The sequence below is a fragment of the Scyliorhinus canicula genome, chromosome 25 (assembly GCF_902713615.1).
Source record: "Scyliorhinus canicula chromosome 25, sScyCan1.1, whole genome shotgun sequence".
Taxonomy (NCBI): domain Eukaryota; kingdom Metazoa; phylum Chordata; class Chondrichthyes; order Carcharhiniformes; family Scyliorhinidae; genus Scyliorhinus; species Scyliorhinus canicula.
The window spans coordinates 23,477,090-23,502,004 of NC_052170.1; the positions used below are offsets into that span (position 1 = coordinate 23,477,090).

Genomic DNA, 24,915 nt, shown 5'->3' on the forward strand with positions numbered 1-24,915 from the left:
TTTTTTAAAAACTTTTAATTTGAGACTTTTATTCAATTTCAACATCTGTCATAGCCAGATTTGATCCCAGATCCCCAGAGCATTAACCTGGGTCTCTGGATTACTAGCCCAGTAACAATACCATTACGCCACTGCCTAGCCCATATAGTCTTGGCAGAATATGATGTCTTGTAACTTCTCAAAGTTATGAGGCAATTTATTTTTTCAAACAAATTCTGATAGCTCTGCAGTTTCTGGAAACATTTTGGCTTGTAATGTTATTTTTTTAAATAAAGGTCGAGTCTTTACAATATAATTACCGAATACAACAATTCACTAATGATAATCCATGTTCACTAATGAATAAACATTAATTTAATTATTGTTTTTTGCTATGAAATCAATATATAGTTAATGTAGAAAAGGTGCAGAAGGTGAAATGGCTGCAGAAAGCCAATGCTCGAGGTATAAAAGGGCTTCCTTGACCTTGTTGCTAGTCATGAAGTGGAGATGCCGGCATTGGACTGGGGTGAGCACAGTAAGAAGTCTTACAACACCAGGTTAAAGTCCAACAGGTTTGTTTCAAACACTAGCTTTCGGAGCACTGCTCCTTCCTCAGGTGAATCTGATTCAAAAATATGATATGATTCAAAAGTACTCCATTGGCTTTAAAACAGTTTACGAGATCCAGCGGGAGTGAGGTTTTATAGAAATGTACATTTGTTCTAATTGGTTGCAAATTAGGATATATTACACTTAGTGTCCTCACCAGAATTATTGATAAAGATTGAGTCTTCAATCATTCTTGAACGTTGTTTTAAAATGCCCATGGAGAATTTATTGAGCAGTGAAAGACGGGAAGGGCAACAAATTAAATGAAGTTCATGGTGTTTCCAGTTCAGTTTTTAATTGTTTTTTTTTACTGTAGCGCAAGAGGGCTGGACATACGTCTCACCAAAACTGAAACTGGCTGACAATCAGGTCTCTGAAGTGAACCTGCCTTGAGATTGGAGAGGTTCAACCAGAAGCTGCTGAGCTCACAGCCAATAATGGAAGAACTGCAGGAAAACCAGCAGCCCTCCAGTTCCAATGAAGAGCAACCTCCAAAGGCCAGCAGTAAATTGGAAATGTTTTTCGATTTTTGCGGTCACAATGTGTGTATCACTCGGGAAATCAAAAGTACCCTTGGAATATCAGCAATTATCTGGGAAGCGGTAAGTTCAATGTTTATTATGAAAAGAGCAACAGCAGATGGTTCTGTCTTTCATTTCAATCAGCTCTGGCCCAACATATTGAGGAAGATCTACTGCATGTAGGAATGATTCCTCTTGAGGCACAAGCTAGAATTAAGGGTTGGTTTACTAAGTCACGGTGAGTCCACACCAAGTAAAATAAAATAACAAAGTTTTTATTCACAACACAATATATCCACAGCCCGTTAGATCCTACCGGGTTCCTTTCTAGGCGGTGGCTTACTGGCCGACCTTTTATACAGAGGTTAATAGAGATTCCCTGCCCCCAGCTGGGGAGCTCATACTCCGGAAGGGCCATGGGAAAGATATGCATTCCACCCCTGTAGCCCCATGCAGGCTATTGCAGTCAGGTGAAACAGTTAAGGAACAGTGAAGAACTTTCAAAGAGATTTTTTACAGTGCTCAGCAAAGGTTTATACCAACAAAAAGGAAGGACGGTAGAAAGAGTGAAAATCGACCGTGGATATCTAAGGAAATAAGGGAGAGTATCAAATTGAAGGAAAAAGCATGCAAAGTGGCAAAGATTGGTGGGAGACTAGAGGACTGGGAAATGTTTAGGGGGCAACAGAAAGCTACTAAAAAAGCTATAAAGAAGAGTATGATAGATTATGAGAGTAAACTTGCTCAGAATATAAAAACAGACAGTAAAAGTTTCTACAAATATATAAAACAAAAAAGAGTGGCTAAGGTAAATATTGGTCCTTTAGAGGATGTGAAGGGAGATTTAATAATGGGAGATGAACAGGTTTTTTGGGTCGGTCTTCCAGTGGATAACACAAATAACATGCCAGTGACTGATGGAATTGAGGCTATGACAGATGAGGACCTTGAGAGGATTGTTATCACGAAGGAGGTAGTGATGGGCAAGCTAATGGGGCTAAAGGTAGACAAGTCTCCTGGCTCTGATGGAATGCATCCCAAAGTACTAAATTGGCTAGGGAAATTGCAAATGCACTGGTGATAATTTACCCAAATTCACGACACTCTAGGGTGGTCCCGGCAGATTGGAAATTAGCAAACGTGACACCACTGTTTAAAAAAGGAGGTAGGCAGAAAGCGAGTTATTATAGGCCAATTAGCTTAACTTCGGTAGTAGGTTAGATGCTGGAATCCATAATCCAGGAAAAATTAGTGAGGCATCTGGGCGGAAATTGTCCCATTGGGCAGACGCAACATGGTTTCATAAAGGGCAAGTCGTGCTTAACTAGTGGAAGTTTTGAGGACATTGCCAGTGCAGTAGACAGCGGGGAGCCAATGGATGTGGTATATCTAGATTTTCAAAAAGCTCTTGACAAGGTGCCACACAAAAGGTTGCTGCATAAGATAAGGATGCATCACGTTAAGGGTAAATTTGTAGCATGGATAGAGGATTGGTTAATTAATAGAAAGCAAACAAAAGCAAGTTAGTGGATTAATGGGTGTTTCTCTGGTTGGCAATCAGTAGCTAGTAGTGTCCCTCAGAGATCAGTGTTGGGCCCACAATTTTTCACAATTTACATAGATGATTTGGAGTTGGGGACCAATCGCAATGTGTCCAAGTTTGCAGACGACACGAAGATGAGTGGTAAAATAAAAAGTGCAGAGGATACTGGAAGTCTGCAGATGGATTTAGATAGGTTAAGGCTAGGATCTGGCAGATGGAATACAATGTTGCAAAATGTGAGGTTATCAATTTTGGTTGGAATAACAGCAATAAGGAATATTATTTAAATGATAAAATATTAAAACATGCTTCTGTGAAGAGGGACCTGGGTGACTTAGTGCATGAGTTGCCAAAAGTTGGTTTACAGGTGCAACAGGTGATTAAGAAGGCAAATGGAGTTTTGTCCTTCATTGCTAGAGGGATGGAATTTAAGACGAGGGAGGTGATACTGCAATTGTATAAGGTGTTAGTGAGGCCACACCTGGAGTATTGTGTTCAGTTTTGGTTTCCTTACCTGAGAAAGGATGCACTGGCTTTGGAGGGTGTGCAGAGGAGATTCACTCGGTTAATCCCAGAGTTGAGGGGGTTGGATTATGAGGAGAGGTTGAATAGACTGGGACTTTACTTTTTGGAATTTAGAAGAATGAGGGGGTATCTTACAGAAACATATAAAATTATAGAGGGAATAGATAGGATAGATGCAGGGAGGTTGTTTCCACTGGCGAGTGAAAGCAGAACAGGGGGGCATAGCCTCAAAATAAGCGGAAGTAGGTTTAGGACTGAGTTTAGGAGAAACTTCTTCAGCCAAAGGGTTGTAAATCTATGGAATTCCCTGCCCAGTGAAGCAGTTGAGGATCCTTTGTTAAATGTTTTCAAGATAGTTTTTTGAAGAATAAAGGAATAAAGGGTTATGGTGTTCGGGCGGGAAAGTGGAGCTGAGTCCACAAAAGATCAGCCATGATCTCTTTAAATGACGGAGCAGGTTCGAAGGACCAGATGGCCTACTCCTGCTCCTAGTTCTTGTGTTCTTCATACATGAATGTAATGTAAGGGATAATGAAATGTTTACAGAAAGCTACTAGAGGGAGCAATCCTAGAAGATAATAAGGGATGACGCTGAGCCTTGTGGGACAAAAGGTTGGAGTAGGTGGTCGGAGCAGAAGCTGGCTAGGAGTACTGTAGATAGTGAGAGAGTAAGAAAATAGTTAATGAGTTGGTGAGTTAGATGTTAGATGAGTATTGCTTAATCTGTGTTTAATCAACTGTTAGTTCTTCGGGATAAAATGAAAATCGCTTATTGTCACGAGTCGGCTTCAATGAAGTTACTGTGAAAAGCCCCTAGTCGCCACATTCCGGCGCCTGTCCGGGGAGGCTGGTACGGGAATCGAACCGTGCTGCTGGCCTGCTTTAAAAGCCAGCGATTTAGCCGAGTGAGCTAAACCAGATAAGTGTCATATCCAATTATAGTGTTAAATCAATAGTTTTGTAAGTTTACAAGACTCGTTGTTCTCTGATCAGCACTACACATCAAAGCCATCTGGTTAGAGCAAGGCAGAGAACATAAGAACTAGGAGCAGGAGTAGGCCATCTGGCCCCTCGAGCCTGCTCCGCCATTCAATGAGATCATGGCTGATCTTTTGTGGACTCAGCTCCACTTTCCAGCCCGAACACCATAACCCTTAATCCCTTTATTCTTCAAAAAACTATCTATCTTTACCTTAAAAACATGTAATGAAGGAGCCTCAACTGCTTCACTGGGCAAGGAATTCCATAGATTCACAACCCTTTGGGTGAAGAAGTTCCTCCTAAACTCAGTCCTAAATCTACTTCCCCTTATTTTGAGGCTATGTCCCCTAGTTTGCTTTCACCCGCCAGTGGAAACAACCTGCCCGCATCTATCCTATCTATTCCCTTCATAATTTTAAACACAACACAAGAGACAGAATTAATCTGCATTTGGAGAGGCAGGGATAACCAAGAACAGTCAGCATGGTTTTGTTAAGGGGAGGTCATGTCTGACAAACTTGATTGAATTTTCCAAAGCGGTGACCAGGTGTGTCAATGAGGGAAATGCATTTGATGTAGTCTACTTGGACTTCAGCAAGGTTTTTGATAAGGTCCCACATGGGAGACCTTCAGAAAGGGTGAATAACGTTTCTGCTTTTTTAACGCCAAATGATCTGTACCAGTTTAAAGTTACGCTATTTGGGATGAAGGATGTGTCATAATATACACATCAGTATATAATGGTGCAGAGACACACACTGACTGACACACTGCAAGACCAATCAACACAGACAACACAGCAGCCAATCACCAGGTAGGGCACGCTTACTATAAAACCAGAGGGCACTAGCTTTCCCGCTCATTCGGGATGAAGCCTCTGAGACGGACAGAGCTCGTAGCTAGTAGCACAAACCTTCACCATGTGCTAACAGTTTAGACTGGTCAGGATAGGCAAAGGTCTTCAGTTAATCTAACATAGTGTCGGCCCACAGTGCAAGTATGTTCAACAGTTCTTAGCTTAATAAAATAATGTTGTACTATTACAAGTGTTGGTAGCCTGTCTATGTTACTGCTAAGGTAAACGCAGTCTCCACAGATCCAGAGTACCCAACACATCAGAATGCACCGGGTGTAAAGACTAGCTGATAAGGTAATTTCGGAACGAAAGAATTGTGCAGTATACATAAACGATCTGGCGGTGTTTAATGAAACATGGAAGCGGCATTTGGAACATTTGAAGGAATTGTTCAATCCAGTACAAGACGTTGGCTTGGTGGTAAACATCACTAAAAGTGAGTTTGCGAACGCGCAGGTCACATTCTTAGGCCATACCATTGGCCACGGCACAGAGGCACAGTGGTTAGCACATTTGCCCCACTGTGCCAGGGATCATGTCTTTCCATGTCTGCTTGGGTTCCTCTGTGTGCTCCGGTTTCCTCCCACAGCCCAAAGATGCGCAGGTTAGGTAGATTTGCCATGATAAATTGCCCCATAGTGTCCAAAGGTTGCCAAAATTGCCCAAAGATTAAATGGGGTTACATGGTTAGGACAGGGGAGTGGATCTAGGGTAAGTTGCTCTCTCAGAGGTTTGGTATTGACTCGATGGACCGAATGACCTCCTTTTGCAATGTAAAGATTCTATGGTTCTATGAGTCTACATGGTCAGATGGCCCCACAGAATTCAAAAATGAATAGCTGGATTCTTCCGCCCCGCCGGCTGCAAGAACGCCACGGGCGAGAGACGGACGATGGAGAAGTCCGTAGACCTTGGATGGGTTTCTCCGGTCGCCGGGCGGATGTGGTCAGAGAATCCCGCCCGAAAGCTATTGGGGAGTTTCCAATACCATCAATGAGAAGAGAAGTTTTAAGATTTTTGGGCATGAATGGTTTCAGCAGAAAATCATGCCAAATTCTAGCAGTGTGGTTCCTTCACTGACTGAACTTTTGAAAAAACACAAGAAATTTAATTGGACATCAGAATGTCAAGAGACATTCAACAATCTGAAAATGAATACCGTGAATACCGCCCAGTCCATCACACGAACCTGCCTCCCATTCATGGACTCCATCTACACCTCCCGCTGCCGGGGGAAAGCGGGCAGCATAATCAAGGATCCCTCCCACCCGGCTTACTCACTTTTCCAACTTCTTCCATCGGGCAGGAGATTCAGAAGTCTGAGAACACGCACGGACAGACTCAAAAACAGCTTCTTCCCCACTGTCACCAGACTCCTAAATGACCCTCTTATTGACTGACCTCATTAACACTACACCCTGTATGCTTAAACCGATGCCAATGCTTATGTAGTTACAATATATATCTTGTGTTGCCCTATTATGTATTCTCATGTATTTTCTTGGATTTTTGTTTAATTCCCTTTTCTTCCATGTACTGAATGATCTGTTGAGCTGCTTGCAGAAAAATACTTTTCACTGTACCTCGGTACATGTGACAATAAACAAATCTAATCCAATCCAACAAGTCATCTTTCTTATAAATCTTGTCCATATCAAGTAATAAAGTCGCCAGACCTTCTTCTGAGTCTAACTCTTCCAACTCCAGCTCAGAAAGCACTTTGTTTCGGATTTTACTGCCATATGGTAAAGAAACAGCCAATGCCATATCTTGTTTTCTCTTTCCTAAAGCAGTCACCTTAGTCCACATAACTACTGCACTTCTCCATTGGTCGTATGATTCCCTTTCAGAAAATAGGGGAGGATAATCATAACCAGCCATCTTTGTCCTGGGTTCAGCCATGTTTCCCTTTATTTTTTCACTCCTTGGTTTGATCTGGAAAAATTGTATCTTTCAAGCCTTCACATTTACACAGCAACCATCCTCTGCTACCATTGTTAACATTACTAGATGCTGTGGTATGAAGTCCAAAGATGTGCAGGTTAGGTGGATTGGCCATGATAAATTGCCCTTAGTGTCCAAAATTGCCCTTAGTGTTGGGTGGGGTTACTGGGTTATGGGGATAGGGTGGAGGTGTTAACCTTGGGTGGGGTGCTCTTTCCAGGAGCCGGTGCAGACTCGATGGGCCGAATGGCCTCCTTCTGCCCTGTAAATTCTATGTAAAAAGAGGCAAGAGTTCAGCTCCTTTTTCACCAACACACCTTTAATGGTTCAAACTCACTCTGCACTGATCTCTACAGATCATCACAAGCTCCAGAGTCCACCTGAAGCCCCTTTACATATCAGTGTCAAACATTGAACACTTAACATAAATGAGACAATCATTTAACACTTAACATAAATGAGACAACTAATTGCAATGTCTCTTAACCCATTACTTAACATTATTCACTCTACCCCTTAGGTTAAAGGAGGTGGAAGGGTGGGGGACACTACAAGTGTAGTGTCTGGGGTTTAGGAACTGTCCAATTTAAATACAGGTAAAAATAAAACACTTAACCAGCAACCACTGCGTCCCCCACACGAGAACAGCAATCAGCTGTTATGGGTCCGCGCAAACAATTTAAATCTTTACTATTTACCCAGCAGTCACTCTGTCCTCACTCCAACCGGATTCAGCTGGAAACTCCCAACAGTAAATTTTTTTAAAATTTACTCCCCTTCTCAGCAAGCATTCACTCAGCAACCACTGCGCCCCGCACGATAACACCTCAGGGAAAGAAAAACTACTTACCAGTCACCAGCCAATCACTTACCTGCAGGCTGTGATGTCATGGTTCAACTTCTTTCTACTTCTACCTGCCCTCAAGTCTCCATCTTTATCTTTACTCGGCTGGGATCCTTACAGTGATTGTTTTTTTTTGGTTCGAGGAGGAGGTAGGGAGGGAAACACTGAAGACAACAGCTCCTCCACAAACCAACTTCAAGATACGGTGACCGCAATGCACTGATGCAATTTTTCCCCGCAACAGCCAATCAGCAGCTCCGCTCTACTGTCCTCTGCTGGATGCTTTCCTTCACTTGAACATGGAGGGTGTCTTGCTCAGGTGCATGTTCTGGATGCAGTGACCGCAATGCACTGATGCAAATTTTCCTCGCAACAGCCAATCAGCAGCTCCGCTCTCCTGCCCTCTGTTGGATATTATGTTGGATTAAACTCCATTTGCCACTTCTCTGCCCAAGTCTCCAACCTATCTATGTACTGTTGTATCCTCTGACAATCTTCAATACTATCTATCACTCCACCAACCTTGGTGTCATCCGCGAACTGACTAATCAGACCAGCTACATTTTCCTCCAAATCGTTTATGTACACTACAAATAACAAAGGCCCCAGCACCGATGAAAAGAAAAATGAAATGAAAATCGTTTATTGTCACGAGTAGGCTTCAATCAAGTTACTGTGAAAAGCCCCTAGTCGCCACATTCCAGCGCCTGTCCAGGGAGGCTGGTATGGGAATCGAACCATGCTGCTGGCCTGCTTGGTCTGCTTTAAAAGCCAGCGATTTAGCCTGGTGAGCTAAACCAGCCCCTGTTTATGGGGCAGCAGGGTAGCATGGTGGTTAGCATAAATGCTTCACAGCTCCAGGGTCCCAGGTTCGATTCCCGGCTGGGTCACTGTCTGTGTGGAGTCTGCACGTCCTCCCCCTGTGTGCGTGGGTTTCCTCCGGGTGCTCCGGTTTCCTCCCACAGTCCAAAGATGTGCGGGTTAGGTGGATTGGCCATGCTAAATTGCCCGTAGTGTCCTAATAAATGTAAGGTTAAGGGGGGGATTGTTGGGTTACGGGTATAGGGTGGATATGTGGGTTTGAGTAGGGTGATCATGGCTCGGCACAACATTGAGGGCCGAAGGGCCTGTTCTGTGCTGTACTGTTCTATGTTCTATGTTTTGCTCTAGAGTCGCCAGGTATCTTTTGATACCGCCACAAGGTTCAAACACGAATACTGATCAAAGAACCAATGCACCAGTTATTTAGTTCAAAGTCAATAATATTTAATTACACACACAGTAATATCTACTCATGCACAAAATACCATAAACAAAACTATCTCTAACGCTAAAGCCTATACTTAACTTCGGGTGACCACCCAGTCAGAGGAACAATGGCCGTTGTTCGGATCTGAGGCTGTTGGGTACGAAGGTGTAACAGGAGAACAGCTAAGGTCGTCCGTCTGGTAGCGAGCGTTGACCTTGGACTTACTTGCTTCTGGTGCTGCTGGTGGAGGGGTCTCTCCGCTTCGAGAGCCGAGTCCAAGAGCACGATTCTCTCTCCGGGGCTTCTTCTTATACCTGAAGGGGACTTCGCGCTCTTTTGGGCGGGCCTTGAACTTGGCCCCAATTAATTGGACTGCATCTTGATCACTGGTATCAATCTCGACCAATAAAGGGGTGGGTACCCTGATGGCCGGGCGTGTCTTTGGTGGCTGCTGGCCTTGCTTTGTTTGTGTCTTTCTGGCGCCGGGGTGTCTACCTTCGTATCGGTTACTTGAATGCTATTCCTTTGTTACAGGAGATGGGCTATCAATATGCGAATTGACCTACAGTTTCAGTCTCGTCTGGGAGTTCACTTCTCAATACACATCCAGGCTCTGTGCCTGCCTGCTTTCTTAGCATTGTCCATGTTTCCCTATAGTCTTTGCAAACATCCATTTTGTATTCTGGAAGTGGCCATCCCAGATGGCTATACTTCCTGCTGTTTTTATACTCCTCAAGCGTTTCGACTGTCCCCACCCTTCTGACCGTAAAAGCCCTCCTTTTTCTTTTTGCCGAGGTTCACGATATCCCTCATTCCCCAAGGCTCCCTAAATTTCCCATACTTATCCTTTGTTCTCGAAGGAACGTGACGTTCCTGAATCCTAATCAACTGTCGCTTGAAAGACTCGCACATGTCCAATGTTGATTTACCCTCCAGCAGCCACACCCAATTCAAAATCTTCAATTCCTGTCTAATGTTATCGTAATTTTCCTTTCCCCAGTTTAGCCCCTGAACCCAAGGGTTACCCTCTTCCCTCTCCATAACTACCCAAAAACCTACGGAATTGTGGCCACTACTCCCAAAGTGTTCCCCTACTGAAACCTCAATCACCTGTCCAGGCTCATTCCCCAATACTAGGTCCAGCACTGCCCCTTCCCTAGTTGGACTGTCAACATATTTCATCAAGACGTCTACCTGGATACACCTTAAAACTCTCCCCCATCCAAACCCCTAGCACCAAGTGAGTCCCAATCAATATAGGGGAAGTTAAAGTCCCCAACCACAACAACCCTGTTACTTTTGTATCGATCCAAAATCTCTCTACCTATCTGCACCTCTAACTTTCGCTGGCAGTTTTGGGCCTGTAATAAACCCCCAACATTGTGATTTCTGTTCCTGTTCTGAGCACTACCCAGATTGCCTCATTGTATGAGGCAATGCAGTGTCCTCCTGCAGACAGCTATAATATTTTCCTTAACCAGTAATGCTACTCCCCCACCCCTTTTACATCCCCCCCATCTCTCCTGAAACATCTATATCCTCCAATATTCAGCTGCCAATGCTTCCCTTCCTTTAACCATATTTCTGTGATAGCCACAACATCATAGTTCCAAGTACGAATCAGTGCTCTAAATTAATCTGCCTTACCTGCTATACTTCTGGCGTTGAAACAAATACACTTAAAACCACTGCCTTTGAGCAGACAGGATGATGTTGTTCTCTCATTTTTGTTCTCGACTTCCCCTACAGTTATTACACCCCCCTGCCATACTAGTTTAAATCCTTCCGAGTGACTCTTTCAAACCTCCCAGCCAGGATATTGGTGTCACTCCAGTTTAGATGCGACCTGTTCTTCTTGTACAGGTCCCACCTGCCCCGGAAGAGATCTCAATGGTCCAGAGATCTGAAACATAGAACATAGAACGATACAGCGCAGTACAGGCCCTTCGGCCCACGATGTTGCACCGACATGGAAAAAAACTAAAGGCCATCTAACCTACACTATGCCATTATCATCCATATGCTTATCCAATAAACTTTTAAATGCCCTCAATGTTGGCGAGTTCACTACTGTTGCAGGTAGGGCATTCCACGGCCTCACCACTCTGCGTAAAAAACCTACCTCTGACCTCTGTCCTATATCTATTACCCCTCAATTTAAGGCTATGTCCCCTCGTGCTAGCCACCTCTATCCGCGGGAGAAGGCTCTCGCTGTCCACCCTATCTAACCCTCTGATCATTTTGTATGCCTCTATTAAGTCACCTCTTAACCTTCTTCTCTCTAACGAAAACAACCTCAAGTCCATCAGCCTTTCCTCATAAGATTTTCCCTCCATACCAGGCAACATCCTGGTAAATCTCCTCTGCACCCATTCTGAAGCTTCCACGTCCTTCCTATAATGAGGCGACCAGAACTGTACGCAATACTCCAAATGCGGCCATACTAGAGTTTTGTACAGCTGCAACATGACTTCATGGCTCCGGAACTCAATCCCTCTACCAATAAAGGCCAACACACCATAGGCCTTCTTCACAATCCTATCAACCTGGGTGGCAACTTTCAGGGATCTATGTACATGGACACCGAGATCCCTCTGCTCATCCACACTGCCAAGAATTTTACCATTAGCCAAATATTCCGCATTCCTGTTTTTCTTTCCAAAGTGAATCACCTCACACTTCTCTACATTAAACTCCATTTGCCACCTCTCAGCCCAGCTCTGCAGCTTATCTATGTCCCACTGTATCCTTCCACACTGTCTACAACTCCACCGACTTTAGTGTCATCTGCAAATTTACTCACCCAACCTTCTGTGCCCTCCTCTAGGTCATTTATAAAAATGACAAACAGCAACGGCCCCAGAACAGATCCATGTGGTACGCCACTCGTAACTGAACTCCATTCTGAACATTTGCCATCAACCACCACCCTTTGTCTTCTTTCAACTAGCCAATTTCTGATCCACATCTCTAAATCACCCTCAATCCCCAGCCTCCATATTTTCTGCAATAGCCGACCGTGGGGAACCTTATCAAACGCTTTACTGAAATCCATATACACCACATCAACTGCTCTACCCTCGTCTACCTGTTCAGTCACCTTCTCAAAGAACTCGATAAGGTTTGTGAGGCATGACCTATCCTTCACAAAACGATTCTGACTATCCCTAATCATATTAGAACATAGAACAGTACAGCACAGAACAGGCCCTTCGGCCCTCAATGTTGTGCCGAGCCATGATCACCCTACTCAAACCCACGTATCCACCCTATACCCGTAACCCAACAACCCCCCCTTAACCTTACTATTATTAGGACACTATGGGCAATTTAGCATGGCCAATCCACCTAACCCACACATCTTTGGACTGTGGGAGGAAACCGGAGCACCCGGAGGAAACCCACGCACACAGGGGGAGGACGTGCAGACTCCACACAGACAGTGACCCAGCCGGGAATCGAACCTGGGACCCTGGAGCTGTGAAGCATTTATGCTAACCACCATGCTACCCTGCTGCCCCAATTATTATTCCTATCTAGATGATTATAAATCGTATCTCTTATAATCCTCTCCAAGACTTTACCCACAACAGACGTGAGGCTCACCGGCCTATAGTTACCGGGTTTATCTCTACTCTCCTTCTTGAACAAAGGGACCATATTTGCTACCCTCCAGTCCTCTGGCACTATTCCTGTAGCCAATGATGACATAAAAATCAAAGCCAAAGGCTCAGCAATCTCTTCCCTGGCTTCCCAGAGAATCCTAGGATAAATCCCATCAGGCCCCGGGGACTTATCTATTTTCACCTTGTCCAGAATTGCCAAAACGTCTTCCCTACGCACCTCAATGCCATCTATTCTAATAGCCTGGGTCTCAGCATTCTCCTCCACAACATTATCTTTTTCCTGAGTGAATACTGACGAAAAGTATTCATTTAGTATCTTGCTTATCTCCTCAGCCTCCACACACAACTTCCCACCACTGTCCTTGACTGGCCCTACTCTTACCCTAGTCATTCTTTTATTCCTGACATACCTATAGAAAGCTTTTGGGTTTTCCTTGATCCTACCTGCCAAAGACTTCTCATGTCCCCTCCTTGCTCATCTTAGCTCTCTCTTTAGATCCTTCCTCGCTTCCTTGTAACTATCAAGCGCCCCAACTGAAATTTCACGCCTCATCTTCACATAGGGGCTGGTTTAGCTCACCAGGCTAAATCGCTGGCTTTTAAAGCAGACCAAGCAGGCCAGCAGTACGGTTCGATTCCCGTACCAGCCTCCCCGGACAGGCGCCGGAATGTGGCGACCAGGGGCTTTTCACAGTAACTTCATTGAAGCCTACTCATGACAATAAGCGATTTTCATTTCATTTTTCATTTCACATAGGCCTCCTTCTTCCTCTTAACAAGAGATTCCACTTCTTTGGTAAACCACGGTTCCCTCGCTCTACCCCTTCCTCCCTGCCTGACTGGTACGTACTCATCAAGAACACGCAATAGCTGTTCCTTGATCAAGCTCCACATATCCAGTGTGCCCAACCCTTGCAGCCTACTTCTCCAACGTACACATCCTAAGTCATGTCTAATGGCATCATAATTGCCCTTCCCCCAGCTATAACTCTTGCCCTGCGGGGTATACTTATCCCTTTCCATCACTAACGTAAAGGTCACCGAATTGTGGTCACTGTTTCCAAAGTGCTCACCTACCTCCAGATCTAACACCTGGCCTGGTTCATTACCCAAAACCAAATCCAATGTGGCCTCGCCTCTTGTTGGCCTGTCAACATATTGTGTCAGGAAACCCTCCTGCACACATTGTATAAAGAACAACCCATCTAATGTACTCGAACTATATCTTTTCCAGTCAATATTTGGAAAGTTAAAGTCTCCCATAACAACTACCCTGTTACTTTCGCTCTTTTCCAGAATCATCTTCGCCATCTTTTCCTCTCCATCCCTAGAACTATTAGGTGGCCTATAGAAAACTCCCAACAGGGTGACCTCTCCTTTCCTGTTTCTAACCTCAGCCCATACTACCTCAGAAGAAGAGTCCCCATCTAGCATCCTTTCCGCCACCGTAATACTGTCCTTGACTAGCAGCGCCACACCTCCCCCTCTTTTGCCCCCTTCTCTGAGCTTACTAAAACACCTAAACCCCGGAACCTGCAACAACCATTCCTGTCCCTGCTCTATCCATGTCTCTGAAATGGCCACAACATCGAAGTCCCAGGTACCAACCCATGCTGCCAGTTCCCCTACCTTATTTCGTATACTCCTGGCATTGAAGTAGACACACTTCAAACCACCTACCTGAACACTGGCACCCTCCTGCCAGAGATCTGAAACCCTCCTTCCTACACCACCCGTTTAGCTTCATTATCCTCCTATTTCTAGCCTCACTGGCATTTGGCACAGGGAGTAGTCCTGAGATTAGAACCCTAGAGATCCTGATTTTTATCTTACTGCCAAACTCCCTTAACTCTTTCTGCAGGACCTCACCACACTTCCTGCCTAGAACATAGAACATAGAACACTACAGCGCAGTACGGGCCCTTCGGCCCTCGATGTTGCGCCGACCTGTGAAACCATCTGAAGCCTATCTGACCTACACTATTCCATTTTCATCCATATGTCTATCCAGTGACCACTTAAATGCCCTTAAAGTTGGCGAGTCTACTACTATTGCAGGCAGGGCGTTCCGCACCCCTACTACTCTCTGAGTAAAGAAACTGCCTCTGACATCTGTCCTATATCTACCACCCCTCAATTTAAAGCTATGTCCCCTCGTGTTGGTCATCACCATCCGAGGAAAAAGACTCTCACTGTCCACCCTATCTAACCCTCTGACTATCTTATATGTCTCTATTAAATCACCTCTCAGCCTTCTCCTCTCTAACGAAAACAACCTCAATTCCCTGAGCCTTTCCTCGTAAGACCTTCCCTCCATACCAGGCAACATCCTAGTAAATCTCCTCTGAACCCTTTCCAAAGCTTCCACATCCTTCCTATAATGTGGTGACCAGAACTGCACGCAGTACTCCAGGAGCGGCCGCACCAGAGTTATGTACAGCTGCAGCATGACCTCGTGGCTCCGAAACTCAATCCCCCTGCTTATAAAGGCTAACACACCATATGCCTTCTTAACAGCCCTATTAACCTGGGTGGCAACTTTCAGGGATTTATGTACCTGGATGCCGAGATCTCTCTGTTCATCTACACTACCAAGAATCTTGCCATTAGCCCAGTGCTCTGCATTCCTGTTACTCCTTCCAAAGTGAACCACCTCACACTTTTCCGCATTAAACTCCATCTGCCACCTCTCAGCCCAGCTCTGCAGCTTATCTATGTCCCTCTGTATCCTATAACATCCTTCAGCACTATCCACAACTCCACCGACCTTCGTGTCATCTGCAAATTTACTAACCCATCCTTCTACACCCTCTTCCAGGTCATTTATAAAAATGACAAACAGCAGTGGCCCCAAAACAGATCCTTGCGGTACACCACGAGTAACTGAACTCCAGGATGAACATTTGCCATCAACCACCACCCTCTGTCTTCTTTCAGCTAGCCAATTACTGATCCAAACCGCTAACTCACCTTCAATTCCATATTTCCTTATTTTCTGCAATAGCCTACCGTGGGGAACCTTATCAAACGCAATGTTGTTAGCCTATGTCGTTAGTACCTATGTGTACTATGACCTCTGGCTGTTCACCCTCCTTCTTCAGGCTGTCCTGCGTTCGTTCAGAGATATCCTTGACCCTAGCACCAGGGAGGCAACATACCAACCTGGAGCCTCTTTTATGTCCATAGAAGTGCCTATCTGTGCCCCTTAATATAGAGTCCCCTATAACAATCACTCTCCTGCACTTCACCCTCCCCTGCTGAGCAACAGAGCCAGTTGCGGTGCCAATGTTCTGGCTACTGTTGCTTCCCCTGGGGGGCTAACCCCCCCCCCCCCCCACCCCCACCCCCACCCCCACTGCAACAGTATCCAGAATGGTATACTTGTTGGAGAGTGGGACAGCCACAGCGGATTCCTGCATCGACTGCCTGCCCTTTCTAGCGGTCAGCCATCTGCCTGCCTCCATTTTGGTTGTGACCACGTCTCCATAACTCCTATCTATGGCGCTTTCCACCACCTGCATGCTCCGAAGTGCGTCCAACTGCTGCTCCAACCGAATCACGCGGTTGTGAGGAGCTGTCATTGGTTATACTTCCTGCAGGAGTAGTTGACCAGAACACTGGAAGCATATAATAATAATCGCTTATTGTCACAAGTAGGCTTCAATGAGGTTACTGTGAAAAACCCCATTGCGGTCGAATCTGTACTGACGCATGAAAGGCACCTGACCTGCCTACCTGATCCCATTTGCAAGCACTTGGCCCATAGCATTGAATGTTATGATGTGCCAAGTGCTCATCCAATTACAGTTTAAAGTATGTGAGGCAACCCCCCTCTACCACCCTCCCAGGCAGTGCCTTCCAGACTATCACCACCCTCTGGGTAAAATTTTTTTCCTCAAATCCCCCTAAAGCTCCAACCTTTCACCTTGAACTTGTGTCCCCCTCATAACTGACCCTTCAACTAAGGGGAACGGCTGTTTCCTATCCACCCTGTCCATGCCCCTCATAATTATTGTTGTTATTTACCGCACAGAATGAGGCCATCCGGCCCATTGTGTCTGCACTTACTCCAAAAGGAGCAAACTAGCTAGTCCCATTCCCCAACTCTATATTCATAGCCCTCTAAATTCATCACATTCAAATATATATCCAGCTCTCTTTTGAAACCTCCGATGGAATTCACCTCCACCACACTCCCAGGCAACGCATTCCAAACCCCAACAATTCTCTGAGTAATTAAATTTCTCCTCATCTCACTCTTAGCTCTTTTGCTAACCATCTTGATATTGTGACCCCTAGTCCTGGACATACCAGATAGTGAAAACAGAATATCCATCTTTTTTTTTAATACACATTTTATTGAGATATTTCTTGGTATTATGACAACAACACAATAAACAATGTGCATGAAACTATAAACAGTGCAAAAGCCTTCTCCCTCCCTTACAGGTCCCACCTTTATTAACCCCCTACTCGAAGCTAAACTAGCTCCGTCCCCCCTTCTGCTGACGATTAATTTTCCGCGAAAAAGGCGACGAACGGTTGCCACGGTAGCATTGTGGACAGCACAATTGCTTCACAGCTCCAGGAGTCTGCACATTCTCTCCGTGTGTGTGTGGGTTTCCTCCGGGTGCTCCGGTTTCCTCCCACAGTCCAAAGATGTGCAGGTTAGGTGGATTGGCCATGCTGAATTGCCCATAGTGTCCAAAATTGTCGTTAGTGTTAGGTGGGGTTCCTGTGTTATGGGGATAGGGTGGAGGGCTGGACCTTGGGTAGGGTGCCCTTTGCAAGAGCCGGTGCAGACGTGATGGACCGAATGGCCTACTTCTGTTTTGTTATGCTCTTGATGTAGCATAACCTGCTTCCTTGATGTGTATTCTGACAAAGGAAGGTTCAAACTTGGAGATAGCGTTAACACATTTATTAAATGTGACCGGACCGGATGGGATCTATCCCAGGTTACTGAGTGAAGCGAGGGTTGAAATAGCTGGGGCCTTAACAGACATCTTTGCAGCATCCTTGAGCATGGGTGAGGTCCCGGAGGACTGGAGAATTGCTAATGTTGTCCCTTAGTTTAAGAAGGGTAGCAGGGATAATCCAGGGAATTATAGGCCTGTGAGCTTGACATCAGTGGTAGGCAAACTGTTGGAGAAGATACTGAGGGATAGGATCTATTCACATCTGTTAGAAAATAGACTTATCAGTGATAGGCAGCATGGTTTTGTCCAGTGAAGGTCATGTCTTACAAACCTAATAGAATTCTTTGAGGAAGTAACAAAGTTAATTGATGCGAGAAGGGCTGTAGATGTCACATACATGGACTTTAGTTTCCAAGGTTTCCCATGGCAGGTTGATGGAAAAAGTGAAGTTGTATGGGGTTCAGGGTGTACTAGCTAGATGGATAAAGAACTGGCTGGGCAACAGGAGAAAGAGAGTAGTGGTGGAAGGGAGTGTCTCAAAATGGAGAAGGGTGACTAGTGGTGTTCCACAGGGATCCGTGCTCGGACCACTGCTGTTTGTGATCTACATAAATGACCTAGAGGAAGGTATAGGTGGTCTGATTAGCAAGTTTGCAGATGATACTAAGATTGGTGGAGTTGCAGATAGCGAGGAGGACTGTCAGAGAATACAACAAAATATAGATAGATTGGAGAGTTGGGCAGAGAAATGGCAGATGGAGTTCAATCCAGGCAAATGCGAGGTGATGCATTTTGGAAGATCAAATTCAAGAGCGGACTATATGGTCAATGGAAGGGTCTTGGGGAAAATTGATGTTCAGAGAGATCTGGGAGTTCAGGTCCATTGTACCCTGAAGGTGGCAACGCAGGTTGATAGAGGGGTCAAGAAGGCATACAGCATGCTTGCCTTCATCGGACGGGGTATTGAGTACAAAAGTTGGCAGGTCATGTTACAGTTGTATAGGACTTGGGTTCGACCACATTTGGAATACCGCGTGCAGTTCTGGTCGCCACATTACCAGAAGGATGTGGATGCTTTGGAGAGGGTGCAGAGGAGGTTCAGCAGGATGTTGCCTGGTATGGAGGGTGCTAGCTATGAAGAAAGGTTAAGTAGATTAGGATTGTTTTCATTGGAATGGCGGAGGTTGAGGGGGGACCTGATTGAGGTCTACAAAATTATGAGAGGTATGGATAGGGTGGATAGCAACAAGCTTTTCCCAAGAGTGGGGGTGTCAGTTACAAGGGGTCACGATTTCAAGGTGAGAGGGAGAAAGTTTAAGGGAGATGTGCGTGGAAAGTTTTTTACGCAGAGGATGGTGGGTGGCTGGAACGCTTTACCAGTGGAGGTGGTAGAGGCGGGCACGATAGCATCATTTAAGAGGCATCTAGACAGGTATATGAACGGGCGGGAACAGAGGGAAGTTGACCTTGGAAAATAGGAGACAGGTTTAGATAAAGGATCTGGATCAGCGCAGGCTGGGAGGGCCGAAGGGCCTGTTCCTGTGCTGTAATTTTCTTTGTTCTTTGTTCTTTGTTAACAATTCTCCTACTTTGATTCGACTCTCCTGTTAATCCTACTATAGCTACTCAGACTGACTAACCAGTCTGCTACAATCCACGTGGTGGGTGTGATGTGTTTCAAATCAACCCTGTGTACTCACTGAGAGTCTCCACTGGAAAAAGACTGAGCATGTGTGCTGTGTCCTTTTATATGGTTGGTTAATGCCCTCCTGTGGTGGTGTCACACCTGTGCTTGTCATGACTGCCCATTGGTCGTATCCTATCTAACTGACCAATTGGCTGAATGTCTGTGTGTCATGTCTCTGGTGCTCCCTCTAGTGTTTATCTAGTCTACGTGTATTTACATTAACCCTTGTGTATTTACAGTTTCACCTGAGTCAGTTTTGGCTTGTCGATGCTCCCCGTCTAGAGTCTGGTCTGTTTCACCCGAGTCAGTTTTGGCTTGTTTGTGCTCCCCATCTGGAGCCTGGTCTGTTTCACCCGAGTCAGTTTTGGCTTCTTGACACTCCCCATCCGGAGTCATTGCAGGTTCACTCGAGTCAGCTGAGGTTTCTTGATGCTCCCCAGCCGGAGTCATGTCAGGTTCAGTTGCATCTTCTGAGGTTTCTTGATGCTCCCCGTCCGGAGTCAAAACATTCAGGAATGCATTTGGTTGTGGAGAGGCTCGAGCGAACGAGGTTTGAAGTAACGTGGGGTCACCGGAGTCACCATTAGTCTCACTGTGATTGTCGAGTGCTTCTGTGCATTCTAGCTGAGGTCTGTCACGTTGCACATCTGGTATGGGAAGTAGGATGCCATCGTCACTTGTCGCACATACAGTGGGTAAAGCCTCAGTGTCTTCTTGTCGTTTACTTGAGCTGGGTGGACTGTCAGAGTCTTCTTCTGGTGGCTCAAACAATCTGGGTGGATTGTCAGAGTCGCTTTGTTATTCACTTGAGCGTGGTAGACTGTCATAGTCTTCCTGTTGTTCACTTGAGAATGGCAGAATTGCATCATCTGCTGCTGGTTGCTCAGGGGAGGCTGCTAGACCCTCATGGTCTTGTTCATGCAAGGCCTGCTCTCTGGAGTCTTGCGTTCCTTCCATCGTGGAGTCCGTCCATTAGCTCGCTGTGGAGGCTTGTGTCACTCCCTCTCTGGAGTCTTGCTGCATTCCTTGTGTGGAATCGTGCATTGGTCTCGCTGTGGAGACTGTCAGCACTTCTTGTTCATGCAAGAACTGCGCTCTGGAGTCTTGCGTTGCTTCTATCATGGAGGCTGTCCACGTGTTTGCTGTGGAGTCTTAAGTCACTTTTTGTGTGGGGGCTGGGACCCTTCGTGGTGTGTGGACCACTATCTGTGTGGCAGCAGGCCGCTCTCTGTGGGATTGTACCGCTCTCTGTCTCTTGGCGTCAGGCCGCAGCATAATCCTGCATTCTCAAGTCGGGATGTCATATATGCTGGGCTGAAGATTCCCCAATCCGAAGAACTCGTCATCGGGGTCTTCAATGTACAACACGTCTAGTTGCGGTTCGGATTTGGTACTGCGGTAGCCACCTCCCAAGGTGAAATCTTCGTCTGAGTCATTGTCTTCCAAGACCATATCATCACGTTTTGTGTCGGAGCTGGCATTGGGCTCACAATGTCCAAAGAAAAATTCAAGGTCTGAGTCATTATCTTCAAGGACTGCATCATCCCTTTGGGTGGTGCTAACTGCTTGTTGCAGGGTTCTGCGGAGGTTACTTTCAGCTACTTGGCGAATTTCAGGCATTGTGCTGTCGTTCCAGGTGAAAGAATCGCGCATGCGCATTTCGTTGTTCCTGTAGTTGGGGGCTTTTTCGGAATTTTGCCTGCACGGATTCACGCTCTGTGCACTCGTTCTGTCTGCTCTTCGTGGAACTGCGCATGTGCGGCACCTTTTCCAAGATCAAAACGTCAGATTTCTTCAATGGAAAGCCTACCTTCACCTCATGGTGAGTTTTGGCGCCTCTTTTACTGTTTTTTCTTGTATGTTCCTCGCAGAATTCTTGGAATTTGTCCAGGACTGTCTGGAAATCGCTCTTGTTTTGCCCCTTTGAGTATTTGAAGGTCTGGAAGATTTCAGCTGCTTTTGGACCCGCGATGGTAAGTAGAAGCTTTATTTTCTCTGCATCCGCCACGCCATCTAAGTCGGACGCTATTAGGTCGATCTCGAATCTCTGCCTGAACCAACGCCAGTTTTCACTGAGATTGCCTTTGTACCTGAGCTGCTGTGGAACCGCAATCTTGAACATCATCTTGCCTGGCTGCTGTTGCTGGTTGCCACTGTCTGCTGAGTTGTAACTATATGGATTTAACAGTCATTCCTGGGTACCATGTTTTGTAATGCTCTTGACATAGCATAAACTGCTTCCTTGATGTGCACTCTGACAAAGGAAGTTTCAGATTTGGAGATAGCTTTAACACATTTATTTAAACTGTTAACAATTCTCCTACTTGGATTCTACTCTCCTGTTAATCCTGCTATAGTTATTCAGACTGACTAACCAGTCTGCTACAATCCACGTGGTGGGTGTGATGTGTTTCAAATCAACTCTATGTACTCACTGAGTGTCTCCACTGGAAAGAGGCAGATCATGTGTGCTGTGTCCTTTTATATAGGTTGGTTAATCCCCTCTTGTGGTGGTGTCACCTCTGTGTTTGTCATGACTGCCCATTGGTCGTGTCCTATCTTACTGACCTATTGGTTGAATGTCTGTGGATCATGTCTCTGGTGCACCCTCTAGTGTTTATCTAGTCTACGTGTATTAACATTAACCCCTTGTGTATTTACAGTGATGCATATCACCACACTTTCTGCACTGTAAATTCTATGATTCGCCTCCGGGCGAACCTTAACAGTGACCCTCTCAAGGCAAACTTGATTTTCTCCAAACAGAGAAAGCTAGCAATGTCCGATATCCAGGTCTCTGACTTCGGGGGATTTGATTCCCTCCAAGCTAGAAAAGGTGCCGCACATGCACACCACGAAGAGCAGACAGAATGAGTGCACAGAGCGAGAAGCCGCGCAAGCAAAATAGTATCTGTCTCCAGGCTACCAGGGAAACAAAGGCCAGAACATCTGCCTCTTTCTCCTTCTGGATTCCCGGGTCTTCCGAAAATCGCCACCTCTGGACTCAGCGCCACCCTTGCTTTTAACACCGTGGACATGACATCTGCAAACCTCTGCCAAAATCCCCTGAGCTTCGGACATGCCCAGAACATGTGGACACGGTTCACTGGTCCTCCCGCACATTTTGCCACCTGTCTTCCACCTCAAAGAATCTGTTCATCCGGGCCACTGTCATGTGAGCCCGGTCAACGACCTTAAATTGTATCAGGCTGAGCTTGGCACATGTTGCGGACGCGTTGACTCTACTTAACGCGTCCCCCTATAGACCATCCTTTATCTCTCCTCCCAGCACCTCCTCCCACTTGCGCTTCAGCTCCTCGGTCTGCGTCTCCTCTGACCCCATAAGTTTCTTGTAAATGTCCGAGACGCTCCCTTCTCCTACCCACCCTCTGGAAACTACCTTGTCCTGAATCCCCCTCAGCGGTAGGAGCGGGAAGGTTGACACCTGTTTACGTAGGAAGTCCCGCTCCTGCAGATACCTGAATTTGTTTCCCCTCGCCAACCCAAACTTCTCCTCCAGCGCCCTCATACTCGGAAAGCTCCCCTCTATAAACATATCCCCCATCCTCTCAATCCCTGCTGTCCGCCATATTCGGAACCCCCCATCCATACTTCCCAGGGCAAACTGGTGATTATTACAGATTGGGGACCAGACTGATGCTCCCTCTGCTCCCACATGTCTTCTCCATTGCCCCCAGACTCTCAGGGCCGCCACCACCATGGGGCTGGTGAAGTACTGTGCCGGCGGGAAACGGCAGAGGCACAGTTACCAACGCCCCCAAACTGGTGCCCTTGCATGAAGCCGCCTCCATACGCTCCCATGCCGACCCCTCCCCCAGCACACTTCCTGATCATGGCTATATTCGCCGCCCAGTAATAGTTACTAAAATTTCACAGCGCCAGCCCGCCCTCTCCCCGACTCCGCTCAAGCATTACCTGCCTTACCCGCGGGGTCTTGCCCGCCCAAAGAAAGCCAGAGATCACTTTGTTGACCTGTTTGAAAAAGGACCGCGGAATAAATATGGGGAGACATAGAAACACAAACAGGAATCTCGGGAGGACCGTCTTCTTCATCATCTGCAGCCTCCCAGCCAGTGACAACGGGAGTGCGTCCCATCTCCGAAAATTGTCCTTCATTTGGTCTACTAGCCGGGACAGATTTAATTTTTTTTTCATAGAATTTACAGTGCAGAAGGAGGCCATTTGGCCCATCGAGTCTGCATCGGTTCTTGGAAAGAGCACCCTACCCAAGGTCAACACCTCCACCCTATCCCCATAACCCAGTAACCCCACCCAACACTAAGGGCAATTTTGGACACTAAGGGCAATTTATCACGGCCAATCCACCTAACCTGCACATCTTTGGACTGTGGGAGGAAACCAGAGCACCCGGAGGAAACCCACGCACACACGGGGAGGATGTGCAGACTCCGCACAGACAATGGCCCAGCGGGGAATCGAACCTGGGACCCTGGAGCTATGAAGCAATTGTGCTATCCACAATGCTACCGTGCTGCCATTTATGCAGCCGGTCCCATTCCCGCGCCACTTGAATGCTTAGGTACCTAAAGCTTCCCCGACTAATCTAAACGACAGCTTCCCCAATCTCCTCTCTTGTCTCCTCGCCTGGATTGCAAACATATTTAGCATATACCCCGAAAACCGGCCAAATTCTCCTAGAATCCTCAGGATTTCTTCCATCCCCTCTAATGGGTCCGATACATACAGAAGCGGGTCATCTGCATAGAGAGAAACTCCACCCCCTCCGGACCAGCCCCTTCCAGCTCCTTGAGGCTCTCAGAGCAATTGCCAACGGCTCTATAGCTAGCACGAACAACAGTGGGGAGAGGGGGCATCCGTGTCTTGTCCCTCGCTGCAGTCTAAAATACTCCGATGTTGTCCTATTCATCCGTACACCTGCCACTGGAGCCTGATACAGCAACCTGACCCAGTCAATAAAGCCCCGCCCATGTCCGAACCGTCCCTGTACCCCCCCACAGATAATCCGATTCTACCCGATCAAAAGCCTTTTCTGCATCCATTACGATCACTACCTCCACCTCCCTACCTTCCGGGGGCTTTATGATCACATTTAGCAGCCTTCTTACATTGGCCACCAACTGCCTACCCTTAACAAACCCCGTCTGGTCCTCCCCAATAACGTCCGGAACACAATCCTCAATCATGGAGGACAAAATTCTGTCCAGCAGTTTGGCGTCCACATTCAACATGGATATCGGCCTGTGGGACCCACACAGCTCCGGGTTCTTGTCCCACTTCAGACTCAGTGAAATCGTAGCCTTTGACATCGTCGGGGGCAGCACTCCTCTTTCCCATGCCTCATTGAACTTCCTCATCAACACAGACCCCAATATCCCAGAGAACTTTTTATAAAACTCCACTGGGTACCCATCCAGCCCCGGGCCTTTACCCGACTGCATGGCCTTCAGACCCTCCACTATCTCTTCCAACCCAATCGGGGCCCCCAGCTCCCCGCCCACCTTTGGGAAATTCAGCCCCCGCAAGAAGTGCCTCATTCCCTCCAGCCCCGTCGGGGGTTCCGACCTGTACAGCCTACTGTAGAAATCCCTAAACGCCTTATTCACCCCTGCTGAATCTCCAACCAGGT

At 46.5% G+C, this 24,915-nt stretch overlaps 1 protein-coding gene across 2 annotated transcripts in view; it reads left to right on the top strand.

The window, feature by feature from the left end:
• The window catches only part of LOC119957026 (EEF1A lysine methyltransferase 3-like), a 129,097-nt gene that overhangs the window by 37,121 nt on the left and 67,061 nt on the right, over positions 1 to 24,915 (top strand). For both annotated transcript variants that reach the window (XM_038784610.1, XM_038784609.1), the window contains exon 2: positions 908 to 1,193. In XM_038784610.1, the coding sequence (XP_038640538.1) occupies positions 1,029 to 1,193 (165 nt within the window). In that variant the 5' untranslated portion in view covers positions 908 to 1,028. The remainder of the gene's footprint in view (positions 1 to 907; positions 1,194 to 24,915) is intronic.